This window comes from Bos taurus, chromosome 14 (assembly GCF_002263795.3).
Source record: "Bos taurus isolate L1 Dominette 01449 registration number 42190680 breed Hereford chromosome 14, ARS-UCD2.0, whole genome shotgun sequence".
NCBI classification, from domain to species: Eukaryota; Metazoa; Chordata; class Mammalia; order Artiodactyla; family Bovidae; genus Bos; species Bos taurus.
The window spans coordinates 10,793,963-10,816,220 of record NC_037341.1 but is presented as its reverse complement, the minus strand read 5'-3'; the positions used below and the strand labels follow the sequence as shown (position 1 = coordinate 10,816,220).

Genomic DNA, 22,258 nt, shown 5'->3' with positions numbered 1-22,258 from the left:
CCCTACAAGGAGCACGTACTGAAGCTAGCAGCAGTCTCTGCCACCTCCTTGGACCTAGTTGGTTCTCACCGGTTCATGTCATGTCCTATGGCTATGTCGTTCTTTCAAGGCTGTGCCCTGCCCCCTTCCCTCCTGTTTCAGGTCCAGGCCTACTGCGAAGGCAGAACCAACAGCCACAAAAAGAGGGGTTTGGCTAAGTGCCCACCCTGGCTTCTTAAATGTGACACTCGGAAAGAATCGGGAAAGTGCGACGTATGCATCAGAAAGGTAACTCCAAGCTGGGTTGTTTGGGCGATCCTGGCAAAGGAGTGAGGTAAGCAGAGGACGTTAAGGAAAAGTAGATGTTGAAGAGTCAAGAAGGCGAGATGGAGGGACTGTGAATCCCGGCAAACAGAGGGGAGCCGGCCTGCAAACTCAGCATAAACCACACACGCACTCATCCACAGACGTACTCTCAGTACCCTTGTGAGGACACCCTTATTCTCCATCTTCTTTACTTCGCCAGTCTTAAAATGGGTATTGTCTGTCTTCCCCACAGTAAAGGTAAGTGTTTGGAGTCAGGCACTCTGTCTTACTGACCTCTGTACCCCTAAGACTGGAGTCCAGACAGTATGTAAGAAAATGTAGACCCAGAGACTAGAAATTGTAGCTGGCATGTAGCAGCTGTGTGCTGACTGAGTAGCTCAGGGAGGGAGGGCTTTGAGAAGCTCAGGTTGCCCTGGAAAAGAAAGGGAAGAGAGAATGTGCGAAAGAGCAGAGACCAAGAAGCGAAATGGCAGAAACATGCAAGACCTTGACCAGGAGAGGAGAAACAGAGTCAGGGGAGGAAGGAGGGCCTGAGAGGAAAGATCGCCATGAAAACCTCTGAAAAGGCTAAGCTGAAAAGATGACTAATGGAGAATTTTCAAGAAACTAACCTGTGTTTTGCAATGCCCCTACCCCACCTCATCCCCCTCTGAAATCTTGAGTAAATCAGCATGCTTACTTTTGGCCCTTCCTCGCTGATCCAGGATTGCAGTTTACACACAGCACACTTAAGATAAAATGTGAGCCAGGTGTGTTACTACAGCCACAAAGACTAATAAACGCATAAATCAAAGACCTGTTGAACCAGTTCTCTTTGTGCCAGGAAAAGAGCATTGCTTCCCAACATTTCTGTCCAATCTGCTCCAAGACAGCCTAATAAATATAGAACCAAGCATTGCCCGATTCTACTTCACAGACTTTTGGCTGATAAGGACTTAAGAAGGTAAGATTCCATGATCCAGAATTCAGCTCTGGCCCTGGTCTCCCGGAAGAGAAGAGGGCCCATCGTATGCTTGTCTTTCTAGGATTTTGCATTGGAAATTGAGTCAGAGACTTACTGGTGGAGAGAAAATAGTGAGTAGAGTCACGTGTATCTACTCTCTGAAGTTTGTCAAACTCTGCTTGACGTCAGGAGGTCTGAAGGGACCCTACTCAACTGGAATATTTTCTACAAGGCAAAACAATACACAGTCTGGTAAGTTCTAACTGGAGACTCGGGATGAACAAGAAGAGAAGATATTATATTCTGGCCAGAGACAGAAATGTTCAGGGTAGATTTCTGAAATGAACAGAGGTGCATTTGTTCGGGTTTTTCAGATGGTAAGGAATCCGCCTGCAATGCGGGAGACCTGGGTTCGATCTCTGGGTCGGGAAGACCCCCTGGGGGAGGGTATGGCAACTCCCCTCCAGTATTCTTGCCTGGAGAATCCCATGGACAGAGGAGCCTGGCGGGTTACAGTCCATGGGGTCACAAAGAGTCGGACACGACTGAGTGACTCAGCACAGCACAATGTGACCCCTAGAGAAGGTACTGCTTCCTCTAAAGTTCTCATTAGTAAAGGAGAACTCCTGATAACAATCTCCAAGCATGTAAGGCTCAGGGATATATCTCTGATACATCTTTATCCAGGCCCAGGCTGAGAGAATCCTTTTCGTTCTTATGTTTCTCTGTTGTCCATTGAGCCCTTCCAGGGCCCACACTAGACAAAACGGAAAGTCACATCAGGGATTTTATTTGAATTGTTGAAAATTCTGTCTTTATTCAACACTCAATGAGTGTTCAAAAGTGAATTCTATATAAGTGGAAAATCTTGTTCCTATTTCCTCGAGAGAGAGCACTGAATTGCTCTCATTTGATGTGGTCTGAAACATGCACTTCACATTTTTGCCTACCCAACTATTAACTGTTTATTCATGTCTGCATCATTACTGGGCTTCCCTAGTGGCTGAACAGTTAAGAATCTGCCTGGCAATGCAGGAGACTCGGGTTCTGCCTCTGGGTCAGGAAGATCCCCTGGAGGAGGGCAAGGCAACCCACTCCAGTATTCTTGCCTGGAGAATCCCATGGACAGAGGAGCCTGGTGGGCTACATACAATCCGTGGGGTCACAAAGAGTCAGACACAACTGAGCATGCACACACACATCCTTACTACACTGCTAGTAAGTGGTAAGTAAGTACTATACCAGGAAGTGGTAAATGGTTTCAGTTACCACTTACACACAGATAATTCAAACATTTGGATCTCCAGGGCAGTTCTTGGCTCTGAGCTCCAATCTACACTATTGCCTGGGATTTACTTCCTTTTTGTGCTTTTTTATTAATCTGTCTAATCCTTTGTTCAGATCTATTGAGGTATAACTGACAAAAATTCTATATATTTAAGGTTTATAACTTGATATTTTGATATACGTATATACAATGTAAAATGGTCACCATAATAAAGCTAATAAACATATCCACCACCTCACATGGGCTTCCTTGGTGACTCACAATAAAGAATCTGCCTGCGACGCAGGAGACCCAGGTTCGTGCCTGGATTGGGAAGATCCCCTGGAGAAGGGAATGGCAACCCACTCCAGTACTCTTGCCTGGAGAATTCCATGGACAGAGGAGCCTGGTGGGCTACAAGCCATGGGGTCGCAAAGAGTCAGACACGACTGAGCACCTAATACTTTCTACTTTGACCACCTCACATACTCCCTCTTGTGCGTGTGTGATGAGAACACTTAAGATACGAGCTCAGCATATTTCAAGTATACAATACAATAGTGTTAACTATATAGTCACCATTCTGTACATTAGATCTCCATGTTTTTTCCATCCAGTATAACTGAAACTATGAACACTTTGACCAATATCACTCCATTTCCCCGCACAACGCCTGGGCACCATCATACTCTCTGCTTCTTCCACGAGTTTAGCTATTTAAAATTCACATACAAGTAAGATTTTGTAGTAGTTGCCCTTCTGTGTCTGGTTTAAGACCTAAATTCATCTCCTATCATGTCCGTTCAAACATCAAGGATCTATCAGAGGTTGCCCCTTTTCTCCCAAATGAACTGTGTGCTCCTCTCTGTGCTCCTAGCATCATGCCCTCCCTGTTTGAGCATACTAGCAAGAATTTGGTCAAAGAACTTGGCGACAAAGACTTCAGGCCCCTCCAAAACCTGCTGAGTGCCCACAAATTCTGTCAGCTGAAGCTACTGCGGAAGAAGAGGAGGACCCTCTCTCAGTTCTGGGAACAACCTGATGTTCCAGTTGACCACACCCTCACCGACATCCTGGAGCCAAGCCCTTCAGTCCCAGGTAATGTCAACCAGGGGTGAGGGAGGTGAGGAGTGAGACATAAGGGTGCTCACAGTCGAGCACCCAAGAAACCCCTAAGACACCTGCACAGGTAGATACCAAAGCAGCCTGCCTCAAGGCACAGGGCAAGGAGCCACGCTTCTTTGAGAATCTAATTATCTGGACCCAGGCACGTTTTTTAGCACACTGAATCCTTACAGCAGCCTCTCAAGTTGGGATTAATAGCTCCATTTGCATAAGAATAAATTGAAACTTACTTCCCCGGTAAAACCGGCTCCCTGCAATAGGGGAGACCGGGTTTCGATCCCTGGGTGGGAAAGATCCCCTGGAGAAGGCAATGGCACCCCACTCCACTACTCTTGCCATGGAAAATCCCATGGACGGAGGAACCAGGTAGGCTACAGTCCATGGGGTTGCAAAGAGTCAGACGTGACTGAGCGACTTCCCTTTCACTTTCAAATTGAAACTTACAAAATGCCTTGTGGGAACTGGTAGAACTAGAATCCAAATCAGGTCTGCCTGGCTCTAAACCCCAAACATTTTCTGCTCGGTGTGCTGCCCCATGGGGCTGACGCAGTGCCTGGAGAGAGGATGCTCGGGCTCTCCTGGACCTGCGTGCAAGTGACTTCATCCCTTCTTGGAATCAGGACATCGTCCCTTGCTGTCCAGCCCCTGGGGAGATGGATTGCGTGTCCTCAGCAGTAATTTACGTTTAAAACTTTAACTGAGATTTACATGAGTAAGAGGGATGGCGTAGGGACTTCCCTGGTGGTCCAGTGGTTAAGACTCTGCACTTCCACTGCAGAGAACTCGAGTTCAATCCCTGATGGGGAGTGGCTAAGTAAATAAAAATTCACACACTATATATATATATATATTTTTTTTAAAGAGGATTAGGATAAAAAGAGGACTTAGTTATTCTATTTCCTACACCAGCTGTTCCAGAGTGAATTCTTGGCTAAAACTAAGACATTTTTTCTATCCCCAGAGCCTGTACTGTCAAAAAAATTCATCTTCATTGACAAAACGGTCTGGAAGGGGGCAGCTGAGGTGGATGTGACTGCTGGGCTAGAAGTGAGTGTGTCAGGGACGGCTACCCAGTCCTGTGAATGCTCCCTGGAGGTTCAGTCTGTTACCATCTCACCATGGGACTGGGAAGACCTCCAGAAGAGGTGAGGCCAGGGGAGAGGAAAAACGGGTCAGGGAGCCCCAAGGGCTCTCCTCGTGGGCAAGGAGGCATCTAGCAGAGCTTGTTGCTGAGGTTTAGAATGAAGAAAATGACCTCCCATATCATGCTGCTCTTCTTAGATATTCATGCATTCATTCATTCATGCAACTAATAGTCATTATCTTATACACACTTATTAAAACAGTAGTTACCCATTACTGTGTTATTATTATGTGCTGGGCATTGAATAATAACACGATATAAATATCTCTGCCCTATCTTGAGAAACCTGTATGCAGGTCAGGAAGCAACAGTTAGAACTGGACATGGAACAACAGACTGGTTCCAAATAGGAAAAGGAGTACATCAAGCCTGTATATTGTCACCCTGCTTATTAAACTTATATGCAGAGTACATCATGAGAAACGCTGGACTGGAAGAAACACAAACTGGAATCAAGATTGCTGGGAGAAATGTCAATAACCTCAGATATGCAGATGACACCACCCTTATGGCAGAAAGTGAAGAGGAACTAAAAAGCCTCTTGATGAAAGTGAAAGACGAGAGTGAAAAAGTTGGCTTAAAGCTCAACACTCAGAAAACTAAGATCATGGCATCTGGTCCCATCACTTCATGGGAAATAGATGGGGAAACAGCAGAAACTATGTCAGACTTTATTTTTTGGGGCTCCAAAATCACTGCAGATGGTGACTGCAGCCATGAAATCAAAAGACACTTAGTCCTTGGAAGAAAAGTTATGACCAATCTAGACAGCATATTAAAAAGCAGAGACATTACTTTGCCAACAAAGGTCAGTCTAGTCAAGGCTATGGTTTTTCCAGTGGTCATGTATGGATGTGAGAGTTGGACTATAAAGAAAACTGAGCACTGAAGAATTGATGCTTAGAAGGCTCTTGAGAGTCCCTTGGACTGCAAGAAGATCCAACCAGTCCATCCTAGAGGAAATCAGTCCTGGGTGTTCATAGGAAGGACTGATGTTAAAGCTGAAACTCCAATATTTTGGCCACCTGATGCAAAGAGTTGACTCTTTGGAAAAGACCCTGATGTTGGGAAAGATTGAAGGCAGGAGGAGAAAGGGATGACAGAGGATGAGATGGTTAGATGGCATCACCGACTCAATGGACATGAGTTTGAATGAACTCCGGGAGTTGGTGATGGACTCCATGGTGCGGTTCATGGGGTCACAAAGAGTCGGACACGACTGAGAGACTGAACTGAACTGAAAGCCACTTTTAATTAGTGTAGACAGGCAAAGGACAGGGAGTGAGGAAATAATCAATAAAAAATAAATTAATAAAATATTTATTTAAATGAGACAAAGACTCTGAGACTGTTTAATTAAACTCTGCAAGTGTCCGGTGATTTAATTTACCTCCATGCATATAGGCAAAGATGGATAGCCAATGAATCTCTAAGAACTTAACAAAAAACTTAAGTCTTTACACCTTTTAAAAACTGAGATGCCAGTTTAAATAGATTTTTATGAAGGCAACAAAGGTGGGAGCCCATGTTAAGGAAGCAACTAGAAACTTAACAGAAGTCACTTTGACAGGGCATTGCCCAATATCTGTCTTCCTTGTGTCTTGCCAGCCCTAACTGGAAATAGCATCTGCAAAGACGGTCTTGCAGGAAAATATCTGGGTTTCTGGAGCTAAGAAAATAAAAACCATTTTTCTCCTTGATGAATAAAGAGAAAATTCCTAGAGTAAATTGTATCAGCTAGTTTCAAGTAAGATAAGTAAGTCTGAGATCAAAGCTTTAAATATAAGAAGGCAGTTAGGTTTTTAATAAATGGGATGTGGAGGCTGCAACGCGTTTCAGCTACAAAGGTAATCACAGTTTGTGATGGGGGCTCTGAAGGTAAGACCGGAAGAAGTAACAGAGAATGCCTGGAGGGAGGGTGGTCTGTTTAGGCCTCGGAGGGGCTGAGTTCAGACCTAAAGAATAAAAGAAGCAAGCAAGAGCGGGATGAAAGGGATCCAGAAGAGGGGTTAAAGGCAATGAGGCAGGGCAGAGGTGGGTATTGTCAAGATGTTGGAGGGGGGAGGCTGCAGCTTAGCCAACCAAGATGAAGGTGAAAGAAAATGAGGCTCAGGAAGTAAGTAGATATCAGATAACACAGCCCTTAGACACCAGATAAGCAGCTTGAGAGCAGAGTGAAAAAGCTGACTTGAAACTCAACATTAAAAAAAAAAAAAAACTAAGATCATGACATCCGATCCTATCACTTCATGGCAAAAAGAAGGGGGGAAAATGGAAACAGAGACAGATTTTATTTTCCTGGGCTCCAAAATCACTGAGGACAGTGACTGCAGCCATGAAATTAAAAGATGACTGCTTCTTAGAAGGAAAGCAACGACAAACCTAGACAGTATATTCAAAAGCAGAGACGTCACTGCTGAAAAAGTTTATCTAGTCAAAGCTTTGGTTTTCCAGTAGTCACATATGGATGTAAGAGTTGGACCATAAAGAAGGCTGACTGCCGAAGAATTGATGCTTTTGAATTGTCATGCTAGAGAAGACTCTTGCAAGTCTCTTTGACTACAAGGAGATCAAACCAGTCAATCCTAAAGGAAATCAACCGTGAATATTCATCAGAAGGACTCTTGCTGAAGCTGCAATATTTTGACCACCTGATGCCAAGAGCCAGCTCATTGGAAAAGACCCTGATGCTGGGAAAGATTGAAGGCAGAAGGAAAAGGGGGCGGCAGAGGATGAGATGGTTAGAGAGCATCACCGACTCAATGGACAAGAATTTGAACAGACTCCGGGAGACAGCGGAGTATAGAAGAGCCTGGCAAGCTGTAGATCATGGGATCTCAAAGAGTCAGACATGACTTAGCAACTGAAAAATAAGTGGCTTGAACTGCACTCCAAGGGCCATGGGAAAGCTCAGCCCTGGATCCTCAGTGACCCCCTCCACCGAAAAGCAATCTAAGAGTTTCTCAGTCTTCGACATGGCTGGTATCCAGGGCACCAACCCTAGCAGGGGCCTTGAGTGGAATCAGAGATGAGTCTCAGAAATGAAATGGAGATGAAATTTGTCTTCAGGACTTCACACCGCTCACATCTCCCACCCAAACTTACATCTTCAAGCCAGGCCTACCCACCTACCAAGGATGTTCAATCCATAAACACCCACCCAAACTAGTCAAGAAAAAAAATCATCTAAAATCCTCCCAGCATCATCATACTTTATCTGTGTGCTCCACATCGCACCCTGACTATGTCTCTGGACAAGGATGGGTGTGGAGGTCCCCAGGTTTGACAACAGGATCTCCTAAGGACTGTTCTCCACCGTCTAGACTTGTCTACTTCTGGATCTTCTGGTCAGAGGCCCTACAGCTGGAGATCTATAAACTGCCCTCTAAAAGAAATAACATAATTTTGGAAAGCCTTAAGAAGATGGCTTGCATACTCTCACACCCATCCCTCCATAAGAGAAGGGGGCCTCTCCATCATGCATACCAGAGACATCCTTCTTAGCCTATAAGCCAGTACCTTCCCACCGTTAGGGCTCCACACAGGCTCTGCAGCCTTCAGGTCCTAAGGAGAGGAGAGACCTGAGAAGCCATCTCTTTTGCACTCTGACCCTCCTCCTCCTTTATGTCTCCTAGGAAAGTGTTGGATCAAGAGCCGTCATTTCTGCAGGAGTGCCGGACCAGAGGGGACAACCTGTATGTGGTGACAGAGGCTGTGAAACTGGTCAACGAAACCGTCCTTCAGGACAGCAGCAGTGTGAATGCCACGGGCACATTCTCTATCCCTTGGAGTTTTTATGCCAAGGTACCGTGTTGTCCTGAAGTGGGGTCGGGCCCCAAGAGCACAGCCAGCCCAGCGTCCCTTCCCAGGGTCTCTGGGCCCTCTTAGGACCTGCTTTCAGGGGGTGGGGTGAGTGGGGTCATTACTCCCCACTTCTCATGTGCTGAGGAAGCCTGACCCCTGACCTGAGAGTCCATCTAACATCCTCCCTTTAGTATTTCAGTACATGGGATTATTCCATAGTGGTAAAATGGGCAATAGATTTAATTATTTGAGATTATATTTTGTTTTGGGCAAATGATAGACCCTTGAAATTACTAAAGTGTAGTCACTATACTATATTCTTGTGTGGTTTGCTAGAGAAAACAAGGAATTATTGTCTAGTCGCCAACTCATGTCCAGCTCTGAGACCTATGGACTGTAGCCCGCCAGGACCCTCTGTCCATAAGATTTCTCAGGCAAGAATACTGGAGTGGGTCACCATTTCCTTCTCCAAGGGATCTTCCCAATCCAGTCAGGGATCAAATCTGTGTTTCTTGCATTGCAGGCGGGTTCTTTATCACTGAGCCACCTGAGAAGCCCAAGGAATCATTAACACAAAACAAAACTTTGTCAGTTAAAACACCCTAAATACTGTGATACCTGAAGCAGAAAGTTTATAGATTCAAATACATTCAAGCACATATGATGTACACAACTCACTCACGATGGCCAATTATAATCTTTTAAATTGATTTAGACAAAGTAATATATCAAATATGTATGCAATATCAGCTAGGATTCGCGGAGATAAAGAAATTGCATGTGTGTTATAACATGTTTTCTATGCAACATACTGTGTGTAAGTTGTCCTCATGTAAGAGATTTAGGAACTAAAAAGGGAAAAAAAAAATAACCTGAAATATGAACTAACTTTCCCCAAATCGGTTAATTTGTCCTGGGGGAGGCCAGATCCCACCTGCATCATTTGATTCCAAAGAATCCTGAAATAAATAAAACATGGCTCCAATCTGAAGGACATTTTGATGCTCAGCTTTGGGTCTCCATCTGCTTGGGCTGGGCACCTGGACTCTGCGAGAACAGGAGAAAACCCAGCATCCTTTCACATAGAACGACTCTCACAGGGCCCAGCAAGCTTCTAAATATCAGCTCCTGGGCTGAGATGCTGTTAAAACAGCTTGCTTCTCACCCTGGTTCACGGACGCATCCGTGTGGCCTGGTACCACCTGTGTTTCGATACGTCAGAGCCCCCCGTGGCATCGGTCTACACTGGACTCTCTCAGGAACTCGAGGGTAGGAGGCATCCTGGGGGATCAAAGCACAGAGCTGATTCTGGACAGCCAGTGACTCATGAGGCTGCCTGAGGACATTGTGTGTGTTTCTGAGGAACAGCTCCCTGATCCAAAATAATTAAAATAATAGCATCTACAAAGAACTTATGATGATACATTTTTTTACTGGCGTGTAATTGCTTTACATTGTTGTGTTAGTTTCTGCTGTACAGTGAACTGGATTGGCCATGTACACATATATCCCCTCCCTCACAAGCCTCCCTCCCAGCCCCCCACCATCCCACTCATCCAGGTCATATGAGGATATATGTTCATCGTCGTTCAGGTCTCCTAGAATACGGGAATAACTCCACGTAACGGTTAGTTTTATGTGTTAGCTTGACTGGTCCACAGGGCGCCCAAATACATGCAATAAAAGCATGACATTGAGAGACGTGAAGGTAAATACTTGACCAAAGAAGATTTAAAAAAAAAATGGGTAACTGGAAATCAGGACCAGGATGGGGAGTGGGAGGGTAGGAGGCTGCTGGGTCCTCGGCTCGTGAGCTTCTAGAAGCTCATGCACACATGACCGTATTGCCTGGCTTCTCTCCCCAGAGCACAGCAGAGGGATCGGGTCTCAAAGAAAGGAAGAGGACAATGACTGTGCCCCAGGGCACCGTGATGGCCTATAAGAAGAAGCAGCTGGTGTTCCGGGAGGATGGCCGAGGTGAGCAGGGACTGAAAGGGGTGGGGGCAGTGGGAGACCACCCAGAGGCCACCCTGGCTTCCCTCCCTGCCGGGGGAGGGGAGGAGCACAACTTCTCAGCCTCCCACAGCCACCTCCAAGCCCGCAAGACCGAACTATGACCACACGGAGATTCAGAGGCAGTGTCCCACGCAGAGATGGACACAGCGGGGGCCCAACGCAGGGTGTCCTTAGCACCAGGCAAAGAGTAGCCCTGATCCCTACCCTGCATTCAAGGCCCTGCCGCTCTTGGCAGCTCACCTGGGGGAGCCTCAGAGCCCTGTAAGCCCAGGCAAAGCTCATAACACAGTGACTCGTCATAAACAGAACTGCAGATGTAAGGCCATTTCCTCCTCCAGGGGATCTTCCCAACGCAGGGATTGAACCCGGGTCTCCCACACTGCAGGCGGATTCTCTACCATCTGAGCGACCAGGGAAGCCCCAACAAAGGAACACAGGAATTCATCTATTAATACGTCTTTCCCTCACTAGCCTCAAAATGCACAGCCCCCAATACACACACCCTCGCTTTGGGTTCTGACTCGACATCTGTGAACCAGTGTCATCAAACAGCAACCACACACCCAGGAGGAACAGTGAGCACTGCGAACACAGCTCAGTGTGCTTGGCGTCCCCTCTCTCCCCTCCCAAATGCTGAGACCCAGCTAGAGGCCGTCCTGACACAGCTGAGGTCCAAGGAGAGAGGGCGCCCTCAACACACACACAGACACACACGTATAGCACCCCGACTGTAACATCTCATCAAGGCCAGGTCCTGGCATCAGTCACCGCCTGTCGATAGCAGTAGAAAAGAACTGAGCTCTCCAGTCTCATGGGGTCAGAGGACCTCAGCTTCCAGAAAAAGGGCCAGTCCTACTGAGAGTAGAGACAAAGATGGGATTCACGGCTAATTTAGAAAGAGACCAGAGACTGTGCAGAGGGCATCAGGAGATGGTAGTGTTATTAACGAGCATGGGGAATGACAAAGTGTTATTTATTTAGGAGGGGATGAGAAGAAGCCTCATTTTCAAAAATATGTTTTCTAAGTGTTAGCCCGTGGGAACCGAAGTCAGCGGGACTCAGGAGAGTGTTACAGCCCTGCCTGCAAGTCGTGCCCTGACCACGAGGGGGCGTGCAGGGCCTCTCTGCACCATTCAGGCCGGAGGGCGAAGGGCGAGGTCTACGGGTGCAGCCGTGTGAAAGGACCCAGCAGGAATAACCTGGGCTCTCCTGACCTGGCTTCTTTCCCTTGCAGCCATTCTTCTCATCTCAGATGACGACAAGCAGAAAACCTTCCCAGAAAGTGAGTTCCTGATTTGGGCGGGGTCTCTGTCTAGACCTGGGGCTGGATGCTGCAGAAGCCCTGCAAGGCACTCAGTCCCACAGGAAAGACCCCTCCAGCCAGGTCCTCCACCACCTCCTCGTTTCTTCCCCTGCCACAGGCCCCTTGGCCCCAGAGACAGCCACCTCTCTCTTCTGAATCCTGAAGCAGAGTCCTGGGGAGGGGGAAGTTGGTGGGGGGCGGTACTTGCCAAGGTTTCCTGTCTCCAGGCATTGTGTCAGCTGAGAGGTGAGAAATAAGGGGGGGCAGGGAGGAGTTAGAGAGGCTGGGAGGAGGAGGGAGAAGGGACGGGAAGGGAGAAAAGGCACCTGAGTGAGCACATCTGTTTCTTCTTCCAGTTAAACTGCAGGGGCTGCCGCTGTCACCAGGTGAGCGAGTCATTTTAGAGCCGGGAAAGTGGGATCAGACCCCTCCACCAGGAATAACCTGGGCTCTCCTGACCTGCCTTCTTCCCCATCCAGAAATTCTTTCCATCTCAGATGACAACAAGCGGAAAGCCTTTTTCGTAGGTGAGTTCCTCAGCAGGGCAGGTTCTCTGCCAAGCCCCCAGGCCCTGCTGAGCCCTGACCCTCTCTGGATGCTAATAAGAGCAGTGCAAGGTGTTTAGCCCAGGTGTTAATCTGCAAGGCAGACCCAGAGGGAAACTACCCTCCTTCCTCCGTAGCCTGCTATCTTTTCTGTCTTTCACAAGCCATAGACCTTTGCAGCCACAGAGAAAGCCACTTTTCTCCTTTGAATGGGGTAATGGGGCGGGGGGGGCGTGTTTGTGTGTGTGTCTTGGGGGAGGGGAGGTTAACTCTTGGAGAATGCGCCCTTTTGCTATCTTTCCAGGCAAAGTGCAGAGGCAATCAGCGATGGGTGAGTGGATGACCTTACAGCCTACCCGTGGCGCTGGCTCTGGTGCCCTGGGCAAGGGGAAGGGGTGGACAGAAAGCAGGGGGTTCAGGGAAGTAAGGGCAGAAGTTCAGGGAAACCGAGTGTCCTCACAGACTAACTCTTGGATGGGAAATTAAATTTCCCTTCTAGGCACCAAAAGACGTCCCATCCTCCCAATTGGTGAGTGTGTGTTTGCTGGGATTGGGGTGGGGTCCTAATGGCACATACACGTCTGGAGAGCAGAGCAGATGGCCCCTGCCTTTGCTGCCACTGCCCCGGGGCCTGGCCCTAGTTTCTGTGGAATGGGAAGGGTCTGGGAAGGCCAAGGAGGTGGAGGGATGGGCTGGAATGGGGGGAGGAAGAGGTTAAACAAAAGGGAGGAGGTGTTTGGAGGGCAGGACCCTCCAAAACATCTCAAGAGTAAACCTGGGGGATGAGAAAGGGAGATGATCCCTTGTGACTCTTTCCAGGAAGAATACAGGAACCCATTTCCCGAGGTCAGTATTTATGAAGAAACCTGGGGCTTCCTGGGTGGAAAACTGCAAAGCTAAGTGCCCAAAAGGTGATGTGCACGCAACTTACAAATCTGAGCTCTACTTCCCGCTGATGCTTTGTACAGCCCCACTCATTCATTCATTCACTCACGGATGCATGCATGCACACAACAAACCCTTGCTGAAAACTATTCGAGCAACAGGCATTATTCTGAGCAGTGGGAATACAGCCAGAAATTCCTGCCTCACTGGACTGCTTCCTCTTAGCAGACCATCTGGAGGCCACCTGAAGTCTCCTAGGAGAAGCAGACAACCCCCAACACCATGCCTTGATTGTGTCTGTGGTCACAGATGATACAGGCAGTTACACGATGAGATCGATAATCTGTGCGTGCCAGGTGCTACCCCCCCGCCAAGCATTTTACTTAGTAAACTCATGTAATCCGCAAAACATCCCACTCAACACATGTGGGAACTGGGCCCAGAGCACCTGGGATTCTCACCTCTAGAGCCCATCACGAGAATCCATGTTGTTCTAGACATGACCCAGAACTGAGTGCTTGGTCATTTTCTTCCACTTTCTGTGACCTCTTTCCAGAATCTCCTTCTCTCCTCCCAGCCTTCTACTCCCCCCACCCCTTCCCCCACTGGCCCCTTCTCAGCACTAGGACTGCCCACCTTTCTAGACTATTATGACAGCTCCATCCTCAGAGTTCAAACATGCTGTCCGCAGAAATGCTTTTGGTTGGCAGATAAATGGGATGGAGGTGCCCAGCTTATCATACCACAAACCTTCTAATCAAAGAATTGTTCCCCACTTTCTGGTTGATGTTGATGCTGAGGACAGATTTCAAGTCCCTACAAAACGAGGTTTCTAGGGAAATAGAGGCAGTGGCTGAGCTCCCCAGGGACATTCGAGATGCTCTTTTCCATACCATCCTGGCCAAGCTCAAGGACCAAGGGGCTCTGCAGGACCTCACAGACATGGTGAGAAGGGGGTCCCATTCTCCCTAAGGCCAATCAGAGTTGTGAAGGGGCAAGTTTAGGAGGTCGACGACTGAGCTACCTGGGGAAGGAGGGCTGAGGAGGGGACCCCAGACACTGGCCCAGCCCAGTGACCAGGTCCAGGGCTTGCAGCCCACGTGCTGCAGCTGCTTGGAACCTCCTGGGGGAGGTGAAGAGCCCTTCCCCTCCTACCTGAGTTAATCACTTGTAAACTCAAAAGATACTGGCAGAATTGTACCACAGTATCTATTGCTATTACTATTATTGTTGTTGTTGTCTTTCTGCTAATACGGGTCTCCTCTAGCTGGATGGGAACCTTTGGGATCATACAGGCAGCTTCCTAAGTGAGATGCGGGAAGACTCAAGAAATGTGTGGCTTGAGTCAAGACCCTGCGTCATTTACCTCCTTGAAGCCTTACTGGGTAAGAGTGACTTGAGGGAAATGTGGGAACATCACAAATTTGGCCTCTAGACCCGAAAGGAAGGGGTTAGATGCCATCTGCCACCTCTCTAATGGGGGCTTCCCAGGTGGTGCTCGTGGTAAAGAGCCTGCCTGCCAACGCAAGAGACATAAGAGACGTAGGTGGGGAAGATCCCCTGGAGGAAGACATGGTAACCCACTCCAGGATTCTTGTCTGAAGAATCTCATGGACAGAGGAGCCTAGAGGGCTATTGTCCATAGGGTCACAAAGAGTTGGATACGACTGAAGTGACTTAGCACGCATGCACACCCCTGTCTAAAATCTTTCTAACGACCTTCATCTCACATCATACCTCTCTGCAAGGTCAGAAGGGCTCAGTGAGATAAATTCACCACAGGATATAGAACCAGCCCAGGACCTAGAAAGACCGGCCCAAGTCCATCCAATGTATCAGTGGGTGTGGATGATTCCAGGCTCCAGTCTGGACCGTGTTACGGAGCATCCTGGAGACCATCCCAAGAGCAGGAGGGAACTTGACCTTCACGCCTAACGGGTTTTATTTCTCTGCCTCAGGGTTCCCCTCTCTTGGGGTTCCCTAGTTCACAGTGGGGAAAAAAGCACTGACTCCTCATACTGTCTCTCCCCAAATGTCCCCTTGTCCCCAGTGCTGAGTGACATCCAACATGAGCTGCTGGCCTGGTCCATGGAGAAGAGGATCCTGCCCCAGCAACGGGAGCTGGTAAGAAATCAACCCCCAGGGGATAGTGTCCTGGGATGAGGGCGAGGGAACCGGGATAAGAATGATCCTGAGGAAAGAGAGGTGACGTCAGGTCCTGCTGGCACTGGGGACAGAGCTGTGTGGCCACTGGGAACTCCCTGGCTGCCTCTCCCTCCACCTCAGGAGGGTCTCCATCTCCATGGCAACCCCAGCAGAGGGTTCCCACTGTTCTAAAAGAGCCACACAGGAATGCATGTTTGGGGGCTCATCCTTTTCTCATACGGTTACCATTTGCAAATTGTCTTCCTCCACATATATGTATATGTCAGTACATATGTGTACAGATGTATGCACATACATGCACACATTGCACAGATACACATGTAATTGCAGATAACACCATTTAGCAAGGTCGATGTTAGTATCACCATTTGGCACCTGAAGAACCAAAGCTCAACAATTTTCAGAAACATATCCAAGCTCACCCTGACCACGGGTCAGAATAGGATGAGAGTTCTGGGCCCCTTGACTCCATCGCTCTCCTTCTCCCATGACCCCGAGAGGCCCTGGCTCTCAGGATAGAAGGTCTTGATTCCCAACTTCAAAGGCTGGCCTGCAACAACTGACCCTGTTTCCTCCAGGTGGAGAGCATCCTGGAGCCCAACTTCCGGTACCCCTGGAACATTCCCTTCACCCTGGATCCCAAGCTCCTCGCCTCGCTGCAGGATGAGGGGTTGGCTGTCACCTTTGGCCTGCTGCAGGAGTGCGGCCTGAGGGTGGCACCCGACAACCCCAAGGGGACTTGGGACCTGGAGGCCAAGAAGCCCCTGTCTGCCCTGTACGGGTCCCTCTCTGTGCTGCAGCAACTGGCCGAGGCCTGAGCCCTCCCCAGGGTCCCTGAGTCCAGAGAGGCCTGGCCGCACCCTGGTCTAGCTGTGAGCATCCTCTGTGCTCAGGGAACACGAAACCCCGCCTTCTGCCACTCCAGTTTGGGTGAACAGAGATCGATAAAGACCGGAGGGAACATTCTAGGGTGATGGAAATACTCTGTAACTCTGTATCTTGCTAAAGGTTTATGCGTTTGTCCAAACTTAACAAATAGTATCTAAAGATCTGAGCATTTCATTGCATGTTAACTTTACTTCAAAGCAATGTACGCAAAGATTGAATTCTCATGAATAAGCATTCTGAATTGCATTGGGTAAAGTGTACTGACATCTGTAACTTACTTGGAAATATATTAGAAAATAAGGTGAATTGATGGATGGATAGAGAAGCATGTGATCAAGGCAATGTGGTAAAATATTTAAAACAAGAGTTCTTTTTCATTCTGAAGTGTTCTTGTGTGTCTGGAACTGTTTCAAACTTATAACTACCCCCCCGCCCCCACCTGGCAACACACACAATTATGCCTGTGCGTCTGTCAGTCAGCCTGGGAGTTTTCAGACAGTGCCTTCTGAGCTGTGGGTTCAGTTCTTCCTTCATTTAAGGAAGATTCACTCATATCACTAAACATATTATACATTGTTTGTTGAATTCTCTATTTCTCAGTCACCAAATGTCCTTGTGCTGTGCTAAGTCCCCTCATTTGTGTCTGACTCTTTGCGACCCCATGGACTGTAGCCCACCAGGCTCCTCTGTCCCTGGGATTCTCCAGGCAAGAATACTGAAGTGGGTTGCCATGCCCTCCTCCAGGGGATCTTCCCCACCCAGGGATCAAACCTACATCTCTGACGTCTCCTGCATTGGCAGGCGGGTTCTTTACCACTAGCCCCACCTGGGAAGCCCACAAATGTCTTCTGGGTCCTCTAAATTCATTTTACCTTGTCTATGCGCTATAATCTCTCCTTTTCCCTTTTGCATTCTCTGAGATCATGCAGGTATTTTCTCAGTGTTTCTGAGTCGGCCCTCAACTGCAATCATCATTCTATTGCTTTTCTAATTTCTTAGCTCAGAAATTGTCATCCTGATATTCAATTTGGTCCCTTAGCTTTGCAGTCTCCCTTTTGGCTGAAGTCTTGTCTCTTCTTCTCATCTTTAAGGTCTTGTTTTACTGAGATTATTTCACTTCAATACAAAATAATTAAGGACACTGTGGGCTCTTCTTTAACTTCTCTACCTGAATGGATTCTGCTGCTGTCTTTCTTTCCTCTAGTGTTTACATAGATGCCACGTAACCCTTTTTTTATTCATCTTGCTCGTCCCCGGGCAGGATGCGAAAGCATGAGATACTGGGCCCAAATAGCCGAGATGCATATGAAAGGAAAGATTTCAGTGAGCCCAGACTACATCTTCGCATACACAGAAAAAGCGCTAAATTCCTTAACTTGACATATCTGGTCTCTTTAATTAATGGTGATCTTCTGATGTTCAGACTACCTGCACTTGGTCGCAAAGCTCCTGTATGTGCTAGCTCCTCCCTCGCCTCCTTGGAGCAGTTTCTCAGCGCTATCTGAAGCATGTCTCCTGGGTTGCAGTCCTCATTTTGCCCCCAAATAAAACGTAAATCACAACTCTCACCTTGTGCAAATTGTTTCCAACACCAGCAGAGCGCCTCTGTCCAAACCCCTCTCTGCCCGAAGTTGGAGGTAGGAAGTTTTTCTTGCTTCCATACCACCTGAACTGAGACCTGTGTCTCTTCCAACACAAAAGACTGTTTGGAGCCTGTTTCTACCGGCGTGAAAAAAAGAAAGGACTTACCTGGGCTCTGAGAAGTCCGGCACAGTTGGCCTGGACTCTGTCCTGTCTTGTACGGATTTGATAAACGCCCGGAGCTTGGGTTCCTGCACCCAGGAGAGGCATTTGCTTATCTCTCCACACAGAACACCCAGAGTCTTCAGAGGGGTCAGCGTGTGGTGGGAAGGGGTTCAGGAGGCTTAGCTTCCTTTAGAGAGTTCACCCGGCTTGTCTGGGGAAGAAGAGGCGAGCTGGCTACCGGTGTGGTTATTCTTCTCATTAATATGGCTTTGCTTCCCCCCAAACACTTCCTTGTGTTCAGGGTCAGCCCCTCTTCCCAGAAGCGATGCCTCGTCTTCTCCTCCCCGATCCCATCTCCCCTCCATACAAGGTCTCAACCAAGCAGATGAGAACGAAAGATTTATTTTGTAAAACTCGGGGACTTCCCTGGTGGCTCAGTGGTAAGGAATCCACCTGGCAATGCAGCAGGCATGGGTGATCCCTGGTGCAGGAAGATCCCACATGTTGTGGGGCAACTAAGCCCGAGTGCCGCAACCACTGAGCCTGTGCTCTAAGGTCCACAGTTCCTGAAGCCCGCGGGCCCTAGAGCCCGTGCGGCACAAGAGACGCCACTGCAATGAGAAGCCTGAGCACCACAAATGGAGAGGCGCCAGCGCAGCCGCGAAGACCCAGCACAGACAAAGATAAACAAACCTGTGGCCTTGGGCTCAGAGCCCGTAAAGCGGTGCAAGGCACCTCAGCCTCCCCCTGTTCCCCAGAAGATCTTGTTTAACTCCTGCTGTTTTCCCCAGTATTGAAAAGTTCTTGGGTTTTTTTGTTTGTTTATGTCACGATAATTAACTCTGGGTGCCTATTGCTCTCTTTTCTCTTTCCACCCAGCAAAAAGACAACAGAAGGATACATCTGGAAGTCTCTCCTGTCACTAGAGGGGCACACAAGTGGCCAGAGAGAGCCTCTTTTTCATGGAACGTTCCAGGTCAACCCTCGCCTCACCTTCTCTCCCAGCTGGGAGTTACGAGCGCAGTCTTTCCCAGTTGACTCCTTTCTGCCAGGAAGGAGACTAGAGGATTCTTCCTGGGGACCTGGCACAAGAGAAAGTCCTACTGATGCAGATGTTCGGTTTCCACAGAGAAAGGCACAGCAGAGGTCCTCAGCGTTGGGTATACACAGAAATCAACGGGGATGCTTTAAAAATTACTAATGCCGGGTCCCACCCCCACAAGTCTGATTTAGTTGTTTTGCAGGGAGAGCAGGTTCAAGAGCTCCCCAGCTGATTCTAACATGCAAGCAAGCTGAGCACTCTGCTGCCTGCCTGCCAGTGAAGCTCAGTCACTAAGCTCCACCCACTGCTCAGTTTCCAGTCTGATTTTTGACGCCCCTCCCCCAAAATGGGAGCCGACAAGCATCATCAGATATCTGAGAAACAGATGAAGCCAAAACTAACAAAAAGCAACTGGTGGCTCAATGGTAAAGAATCCACCTGCCAATGCAGGAGACACGAGTTCAGTTCCCAGGCTGGAAAGATTCCCTGGAGAAGGAAAGATGGATGCAGGCCTGCCTGGACCTGACAGCTGTGTCACAGCTCTACCTAGTTATTGCCAAGCGGGAATGTGGGCTCCACGGCACCGTTTTTGTTTTTTGTGATTTTTTTTTTTTTTTTTGAGAAAAGCTAAAACTTGGGTTTTGAGGGCTCAGTCAGTAAAGTATTCACCTGCTAATGCAGGAAACCTGGGTTTGACCCCTCGGACAGGAAGATGCCCTGGAGAAGAAAATGGCAACCCATGCCAGTTTTCTTGCCTGGGAAATCCCATGGACAGAGGAGCCTGGCAGGCTACTGACAGCGGCATCGCAAAACAGTCGGACACGACTTAGCAACTAAACAACAAAATTTTTAAAGGAACATTGAGAAAACAGAGCTCTTAAAAATTAAAACTATTATCACAGAAATGAAATTCAAGATTAGAGGATACAGTTGAGGGAATTTCCCAAAAAGTAGAGCCAAAAGCCACAGGATAAAAATGAGAAAAGAAATTTAGAAGGGCAGTTTAGGAAGGCAAACATTTGGAAAAAACAGGCCCCAAAAGAGAACACACACACAGGGAATCATCAAGAAAACAATTCAAGAAAACACCCCATAATTAGGACACAAACTTCAAGATTTAAAGAGCCCATTGAGTGCCTAACACAAATATTGATACATGAAAAGGAGCTCATACCACAACATTTCAGGGACATTTCAGAACCTGTGGGACGAAGTGAAAATCCAGAGGGAAAAACAGGTTATTTACAAAAGATGAGACACGAGAATGCCGTTAAAATACAACCACTGCAGACTAGAGGCAATGGAGCAAGGGCTTCCTAAATTTGGTGGAAAATTATTTCCAATTTAGTAGTCTATATCATGAAGGTAGAATAAGGATATTTTCGACCAAAGTTTTTTTTTTTTTTTAATAACTGTCCATGTTCCCTTTTCCAGAAAGTTGTAAGAGGATGTTGTACATCTAAGTGATAGGAAGCCTTGGGAGAGATTTCTCCAGGAGTATGAAACTGATAAAATACCTGGAACCTGGTCACAAGAGGAGGAGATGTAAGCACTTGGTGGAGTTTGGATTTAATTAGATATAAGTACATAGAAAATAGAAAGAAAAGGAAAAAAGGACGAAAAACTATCGAAATCCTCCTGGAAATAAAAGATAATTACAGTTTATTAATAGCTGGGTAGAGTTTACAGAGTCACAGTAATAATAAAAAACAAAAGAGAATTATAACTCAAGAGGAGGGATGGGATTCGTGCAGGTATAGAGGGAGGGGGGCCCTAAATTGTTTTTCCCTGGTGGAAGTCCACGTTTAATGCCTACAAGTGAGCAAGCTTATTATTTAAGTAAGGACAGATTCAAAAGACCACATCTTGTATTATCTCATTTACTTGAAATATCTAGAATAGGCAAATCCATAAAGCACATTAGTGGTTGGGATGGGGTTCTTGGGGGGGCGGTGATAAAAATATTCTAAGATTGACTGCAGTGATGGCTCCACAGTCCTGTGAATGTACTCATAGTCACTGGATTGGACACTGAAGTGTGTGTGAGTTACAGTGAACTGTGTGTGAATTACATCTCAATCTAGTCCTTAAAAAGAGAGAAAACAGCAACAGAAAGAGTTCAAAGTGATGTCTCTGGGGAGGAGCTGGGGGTGGGTGGGGGGCTGGTGGAGAAGGGGGCATCTGAGGTTTAAAAAAAATTACAAACCTGGGAACAATTTGATTCTTTAAATCACATGAAAGAAAAACAGCATGCATATTAATATTAGTGTACATCCACGGCACCCTTGTTGAAAGCCGGAGACTCACCCCCATGGGTCAGGGGTCAGAGGGAGGGGTGGGAGACTTCGCGCCCCCCCGGGGGCTATGAGCCAGGCTGGAAATCCCGGTGGTCCGGGTGGGTATCCGAGAGGGCTCCTGTGTGGGGCGCAGCCTGGGGTTCAGGACAGTCACCCCGTCACTCGGAGCCTCAGGTGGGGACTGGGGGGGCCAGGACCCAGGTCCTGGGGGACAACAGGGTTGAGTGCGAGGGTTCCTCCAGCGGACTCCTCCGGACAGGTCGCCCCCGGCGCCCCGCTGCCCTCTCCCTGTGCCGCTCTCCCTCCCTGGACCCAAAAATTTCTTTCTTCTGATTTTACTCAAATTAGAAATATTTTTGTGGGGCCCTGGGCACCGTGCCTAATGGAGGAGTCAGCCTCTCACTTCCCTCCACCCATTACACTCTCTCCCCCAGCCCCCAGCAGGGAACACATCTGTCCTGTTGGTTTGGAGCCCACGGTCACATCCCTTGGATATAGTTATAAGCTCTTCAAGTCTCCCCTTTCCACTCGGTTGTGCTCCCAGCTGTCAAGGCGCTCCTCCTGAAACTCACGTGCTGGTGTGCAGTGTCGCTGTCCTGCTCAGAGCCCTCTGTGGCTCCCCGGCGCCCTCTGAAGTACGGTGCCCACCGCCATGGCAAGTGCTATCAAAGACTGAGCAAATCGCTGCTGCCCCCACCCGCTCACCCCCCAACCACTCCCCACCGCAGCTTTGGACCCTGCCTGGGCCCCACTACCTGGGAGAAGGAGATGGGGCCAGACC

The 22,258-nt window shown here is 48.1% G+C and overlaps 1 protein-coding gene and 1 long non-coding RNA gene across 5 annotated transcripts in view; one reads left to right on the top strand and one right to left on the bottom strand.

Annotated features, from left to right (window-relative positions):
• LOC107133102 (uncharacterized) overlaps positions 1 to 21,518 on the bottom strand; it is a 595,911-nt gene extending 574,393 nt beyond the window's left edge. For both annotated transcript variants that reach the window (XR_009490449.1, XR_009490450.1), the window contains exon 1: positions 18,142 to 21,518. This is a non-coding gene — a long non-coding RNA (uncharacterized lncRNA). The remainder of the gene's footprint in view (positions 1 to 18,141) is intronic.
• On the top strand, positions 1,121 to 16,776 carry GSDMC (gasdermin C). 3 transcript variants are annotated; one of them, XM_005215323.5, is made up of 16 exons: positions 1,121 to 1,249; positions 1,332 to 1,501; positions 3,394 to 3,614; positions 4,603 to 4,786; positions 8,421 to 8,589; positions 10,455 to 10,566; positions 11,840 to 11,887; positions 12,265 to 12,294; positions 12,388 to 12,435; positions 12,758 to 12,784; positions 12,953 to 12,982; positions 13,273 to 13,299; positions 14,144 to 14,283; positions 14,606 to 14,723; positions 15,389 to 15,462; positions 16,083 to 16,776. In XM_005215323.5, exons 3-16 carry the CDS (start codon positions 3,398 to 3,400, stop codon positions 16,320 to 16,322), a joined length of 1,464 nt encoding a protein of 487 aa, XP_005215380.1. In that variant the 5' UTR covers positions 1,121 to 1,249; positions 1,332 to 1,501; positions 3,394 to 3,397; the 3' UTR covers positions 16,323 to 16,776. The 3 variants fall into 3 exon arrangements, with proteins under 3 accessions (XP_005215380.1, XP_059749144.1, NP_001039469.1); XM_059893161.1 differs by lacking the exon at positions 12,758 to 12,784; NM_001046004.1 differs by lacking the exon at positions 1,121 to 1,249 and having other exon boundaries at positions 1,374 to 1,501.
• Positions 21,519 to 22,258: the final 740 nt, after the last annotated feature.

Bases quoted from the DNA above. Each gene is read 5' to 3' on its own strand.
- GSDMC (XM_005215323.5), top strand. From the start codon at position 3,398: ATGCCCTCCCTGTTTGAGCATACTAGCAAGAATTTGGTCAAAGAACTT. The intron at 12,785-12,952 runs GTGAGTGGATGA...TTTCCCTTCTAG, and splicing joins GCAGAGGCAATCAGCGATGG to GCACCAAAAGACGTCCCATC. The intron at 14,724-15,388 runs GTAAGAGTGACT...CCTTGTCCCCAG, and splicing joins CCTCCTTGAAGCCTTACTGG to TGCTGAGTGACATCCAACAT.